At 41.2% G+C, this 6,197-nt stretch overlaps 1 protein-coding gene across 1 annotated transcript in view; it reads right to left on the bottom strand.

Annotated features, from left to right (window-relative positions):
• The window catches only part of LOC117950531 (cytochrome P450 2J2-like), a 22,861-nt gene extending 22,234 nt beyond the window's left edge, over window positions 1-627 (bottom strand). The window contains exon 1 of the mRNA XM_034881655.1: window positions 509-627. Within this exon, the coding sequence (XP_034737546.1) occupies window positions 509-538 (30 nt within the window). The 5' untranslated portion in view covers window positions 539-627. The remainder of the gene's footprint in view (window positions 1-508) is intronic.
• Window positions 628-6,197: the final 5,570 nt, after the last annotated feature.

Here is a 6,197-nt window from a genome sequence, read left to right as displayed (position 1 = left end):
AACATGGAAAGATAACTACCGGTATAACTGTAAAGTTAAAGTTTAACAGCCCCCTGCAACCACTGCAAAAGGTTGGACTTGCATGCTTATATAATACGGATAGTTTCATCTTGTGCCCACTGTTCCTGTGTTGATGCAGTTTTTCTGTGTTAAGGGGAGACATCCCAGGCAAAACCATAGTTTTTGTTATTTGGGCTATTTAGCTTCTGGATCATTAGTTATTGATCCAGATCGTTATTGTTTCCACGGTGAATCAGGGATTGATATTAACTTTTTGAGGCACGTTCGGGTAAAATGAATGAATACTGTATGCACTTAAGTCAATATGGCAGTAACTGAGAAAACACTTATGAGTACTAATGTAATGGTGTTATTATTACTCATTGTACCCATCATGTTGACAAGGTTACTTTATATGAGTAAAAGTGGCCACAATATTAAAGATCAACTCTTCTGCACCCTACTTAAATCTAAGTAATATAAATTAAAGCGGTAGGGGTCACCTCACCTTTTCCATTGTTTTGAAATCAACTCCCATGAAGACATTTCCAAGAAAAGGCACAGCCCAGGGTCCAGATGGAAAGCTATGTGGCCTCCAGTTTCTGACCACATCTGTCAGGAGTAAAACTAAAAAAGCTCAACAACAGCCAACCAGTAAAGTCCCAAATATTTAAAAAGTGCATGAAAAATTATGATTAGTGTATTTTAAAAGGCCCTCTGTAAAATCACTGTGCTCCTGCAAACCAGCCCCAACCAGGAAATATTATGTAACACTGGTATCCTCCTGGGGGCCTCTGAACTGAAAAACAAGGCTGGAACTTGAAGTCTTCTCATGTGCACTGTGTGCTATGAAAGAAGCAGTGCTGGGAGTAACGCGTTACAAAAGTAACGTCCAACGCATTTCAACACAACTTTTTTTTAACATCTCTAAACATTTCTTTACAGGAAAAAAAAACCTGCGTGTTATTTCCTGTTGCTGTATTTGATGATTGAGGTGACTGCAGAGAAAGATTCATGCGAGATGGGTATTTTTTTCAGGAGACAGACGCTGCGTTGAAGCGAGCTGTCCGGTCTCTGTCCTCGTGGTTCGGAGCCAGAGACGGAATGGACAACGTCTGTGTCCCAACCATAGACTGTATTTATTCTATAATATCAACGGTATGGTCCCAGGTGACGGTCAGCGCGGACAGCAGTGTGTCCGAGCTGCTGACAGAAACATGTCGGGAATTAATGTTGAGGCTTGTTACACATAATATCATTGCATTTTATCAGCCGTGGAGAAGAACTAGTTACTGTCATTTTTGAGTAATTAGTTACAATATTATGTGTATAATATCTCTAAATTGTAATGGGTCGTACAAATTTTGCATTACTTTTGAGTTACTTTCACCAAAATAACACTGGAAGTTTGCCCTGGCAGCTAGCATGTGAATTTCACAACCGGATCCGGTAAACTTCCGGTGTTATTTTGGTGAAAACAACTCAAAAGTAATGCAAAAGTAGTGTAACGCATTACGATTCAGCAATATGGTAACATATTATTAATACAAACAATGTGTCAGTAATCAATTAGTGAAACAAAAGAGTCAATTTTTTATTCAAATACTTTATACGTTTTTAACAGTAGAATGATTTTCAGCAGCTGTATGTAATGTGGCGAGTAGATAGCTTCATGATCTCAAAACACAAGTTACATTTGACCAAGTATCAAAGGATGCAGCAGTAAAATAATTTAGATTTTTATAATCCGTAATAAAGATATGTGGCATATCACCTCCACCTCATGATTTGACTTACAGCCTAGCCTACCTTTGTACTGACCAACAAAATGCTTTTCCTAACTCGGTCTCCGTCCAGAACAACGGGATCTGTTGGTCCACTTCTTTAACTGTCTGTGCACTTTACTGTAACTTTCAAAATATAATCAAATAATTAACTATACCTACTTAATCTGCAGCTACCCAGTAGCCTAGTATATAAAGTAGTTACGATGATTCCAATCCTAAAATTGGCCATTCTGCATGAGTAGGCTAAGCTGAGTATCTGATGCAGGACGTGCTTTTATTTTGTAGGTCACAGGCATGCAAACAGCAAGTCTTATCCTGTTTGCCGATCAAAAGCATTACAACTCTGATAGATAAAGTAACGCCGTAGAATAAACAAACTAGCATAAATAAATTAATAAATGGACACAGTGCAAAGTGTACTCGGCTTGGAGTGGATAGGCGGCAGGAGTATTTTGATATTTCTTTTTGTTTTTCTGTTGTTGGCTGATGTTTTGAAGAACAGGGTGTCGCCAAACTTTCCACCAGGACCGTGGGCTCTTCCTTTTATTGGTGACCTGCATCGTGTTGATTCCACACGACTCCACCTGCAGATTAGCGAGGTATGTATCAGTAGGCTCGTTCCAGATGAGCCAGGTCCGCGCAGTTGCATGCCACCCAGATAACAATTTTTGGTTCCTTAAACGTCCTGGGAACGTTCCCTGAAGGTTACTGCATTTCGTTGCATTGTACATGTGTGATGACAATAAAAGTTGGATCTTGACTTATCTAATCTTGGCTTCGGTTGATCGGAAAGTTTCCTTAACGTTCTGGGAACGTTAGTTTTTGGTTTCATCGAACGTTCTCAGAACGTTCCCCTAACGTTATCTTAACGTTGCAGCGTTTAAATAACGTTCCCCTGACGTTACTTTAACGTTGCAACCTTTAGAGAACGTTACCCTTACGTTATCCAAGCGTTGCAACCTTTAGAGAACGTTACCCTTACGTTATCCAAGCGTTGCAACCTTTAGAGAACGTTACCCGAACTTTCTTTTTTACATTTCCGTAACCTTTAAAAAACTTTAACAACCATGATACCAATTGTATTATTACTTTAAATTTAGCAGGAATTAATGACGAGGCAAACTTGATGGGATTTAAAACTTAAACACATTAACAGTTATTAACATTAAAATTTATTTAGCTAGCTATACGATAGCACACAGAACAACAAGGTGAATACGTTAGGTGCCCGCTATGTTAACCATGGGGATTTATTCTTTGCGGCTAGCCTGGTCCAGAGCCGGGCTAACAGCCGGCCTAACAGCCAGGCTGAATCCCTATGGTTACTTGGCTGGGTTTAATTTAACCTGGTTTTGTGCAACCAAGTCAAAGCTAAATTCCTTCCAGGATAACTTGAATATCCCGGTTTAATCCCTTATCCTGGTTTCGTGCAACAGGCCCCGGGACTGAGAGGCTTTTAAATGGTATTTACTAATCCACGCCCTGGTGGTAGTTCTGTGTGCCATTACGTAGTTGAATAATATTTAATGTGTTACCGTACACCTACCGTATGAATGCGACTATGGTCCAGTGTAACATGTTAAAATAATTAAAGTGTATCATTCCAATATACATCTTGCACACTACATGTGCACTATTATCGGTCTATTTTGGCAATAAAGCTGATTCTGATTATTTAGAATAATCCTGGAGTCTCATGTGTTAAATCAGCTGCCGGCCTGATCCGACATAAACGTGTTGAAACTTTATTCTGTGGTCTTATGAATGTGTTCTGCTTTATTTTTATTAACATGCATTACTTGTCACTATTGTTTTCACGAGTTTGGTTTAAACCCTACTATTGCAATAGTTTAGATGGTTAGAAATGGTTGCACTGGCACCCAGATGCGGAGTGGCAATCGGGAGAATCAGGACTTTTCCCGTTGTGACGGTAGTGTGTCAAGGCTCTCTGGCGTGCGGCCGCTGCCTGCCGGCAGACCTGCGCATCACATCAGGGTTCACTCTTTCTGTAAAAGTAGGGATGAGCAGCGCGGCGTCCGTGGTCTCAGCTTCAGGTTTATACAGGACTCTGCGGAGATTAAGTGGGACAATATATATTCCTAGATGATATTAATGGCAGACTGGTCAGAGACCAATCCATTCATGATTTCATTTTCTTGTTGCTTGTCCTTCTCTAATAGTTTGTGTTACTGCTGAATATGTACGCCTAATGTTTTATTATAGCTTACTTTGGTTTCATAACCTTCTCAATTAGTCTCACATCCCTGGACCAATAACGTTGCCTATATATGTATATAGTGTAGTTTACATTCATCACACCGAGAACACCACAATGCTTCTTAATCTTTTTATTTTGGTGATGTCACTGTCAGAAGAATAAAAACATGAATATTGTTTTACATACAGTATATGCCTACAGCATGTATTGAAGTCACTTACTTCCTTTTCTAGTTTTTGTTCCTTTCAAATTTTTCTGTATGAACATTAATTGGATAAAGAATTAGACAGCGCTTAGAAAGATTTGTGCATATGGTTATAAAACATGTTCTCACGTTGTAAATAAGGGTTTGAAATTAAGGCTAGAGTCCTTAGGGTAAATTTCCAGAGGAACATTAATTCCCTCTGCTCACTTTCAAGGCAGAGTAGGGTAAATAATAATACATTTTATTTATCACTTTTCTTAATTTTAACTTGTCTCCTGCTAGTTGTACTACAGCACTTACTTTAAAAAAATAAGCATATTTGCTAGATGTCGCCGCAGATGGCCGCCTCTGGATTACGCTCCATTGTTATTTTCCTGTTTTTGTTTATTATCTCTATTTTCTGGCAACATTCTTTGGTAACGTTTAACAGAGAGGAGCTCTTAAATATTGGACTTTCAACTCCTCATATTATTCCACCGCTCTTTTCCGAACCTGGAATTTTCTCTGAGTTATTAGTTGGAGCCGCAGCAGCTCTCTATGGGATCCACCGGAGACACGGAAGGGGGAAGTGCGCTGGTTAAACTGAGGCAGCGGAGCTTTTGCACTGCGCTATCCACCTGGCGAATGTCCACTTGTTGGCCAACAAAATGGATGAACTGCTGCTCCTCAACAGAACTAACTTAGACTTCTGCAGATCTGCCGCCTTCTGCTTTACCGAATCCTGGCTGTCTCTACATAAACGAAGGTTGCTGTATAGGTGTCAAAGTGCTGAAAAAAATCCTGTAGCCCCCACTTAGAGTCACTATTTATAAACTGCAAACCCTTTTTATTCACCGCGGGAGTTTTTACTCGTTCATTCTCTACATTCCACCTCAGGCCTGTGTTAGTGAGGCGTTACTGCACCTGGCCGACCAGATAACTAATGTGTAGAAAAAACATCTTGACTGCCTGCTCATTGTCCTTGGGGACTTCAACAGAGAAAACCTCAGCCATGAACTTCCAAAGTATAAACAGCATATTAAGTCTCCCACCAGGGACACTAGCATACTGGACCACTGCTATACTACATAAAGGACGACTATCGCTCTGTCCCACGTGCAGCTTTGGGACTCTCTGATCCCTGTCTGGTTCATCTTGTCCCGACATACAGGCAAAAACTCAAATCTGTTAAACCTGTTGTAAAGAGTGTGAAAAGATGGCCCAATGAGTCAAAGATGGATTTACAGGCCTGCTTTGACTGTACGGATTTGAGTGTTTTTGAGGCTGCAGCCACTGATCTGTACAAACTAACTGACACTGTGACATCTTACATCAGTTTTGTGAGGACATGTGTGTGCCGACAAAAACCTTCTGCACATACAACAACCAAAAACCCTGGTTCACAGCAAGACTCAGGCAGCTTTGTCAGTCCAAAGAGGAGGCCTTCAGAAGATGGAACAGAGTCTTGAATAACCAGGCCAGGAACACACTGGCTAAAGAGATCAAACCAGCTAAGAGGAGCTATGCTAAATAGCTGGAAAACGGCTTCACAAACAATGATCCTTGGTCAGTGTGGAGAGGCCTGCAGACACTCACAAACTACAGGAGACCATCCCCCAACACTACTGGTCCTCAACAACTGGCTGACAAGCTGAATGGTTTTTAGTTTTAGTTAATTGAAAAGCCCACAGTCACACCCCTCCCCCCACACCAACTCACCAACTCATACTTCAGTCAGTCACCTTCCCCCCTCTGATCCCTCACCTGCACTCACAATCTGTGAAGTGGTTGTGCGCCAGCTCTTCCAGAGGTAGAAGACCATAAAGGCTCCTAGCCCAGACGGTGTGTCACCATCCTGTCTCAAAATCTGTGCAGACCAGCTGGCCCCCATTTTCACTCAGATCTCTGGAGCTATCTGAAGTTCCCTCCTACTTCAATTGCTCCACAATCATCCCAGTCCCCAAAAAACCCTCCATCTCTGGACTAAATGACTACAGGCCTGTCGCCC

This window comes from Etheostoma cragini, chromosome 9 (genome assembly GCF_013103735.1).
Source record: "Etheostoma cragini isolate CJK2018 chromosome 9, CSU_Ecrag_1.0, whole genome shotgun sequence".
Lineage (NCBI taxonomy): Eukaryota > Metazoa > Chordata > Actinopteri > Perciformes > Percidae > Etheostoma > Etheostoma cragini.
The sequence above is the reverse complement of the archived record's forward strand: the minus strand, read 5'-3'. Positions and strand labels throughout refer to the sequence as shown.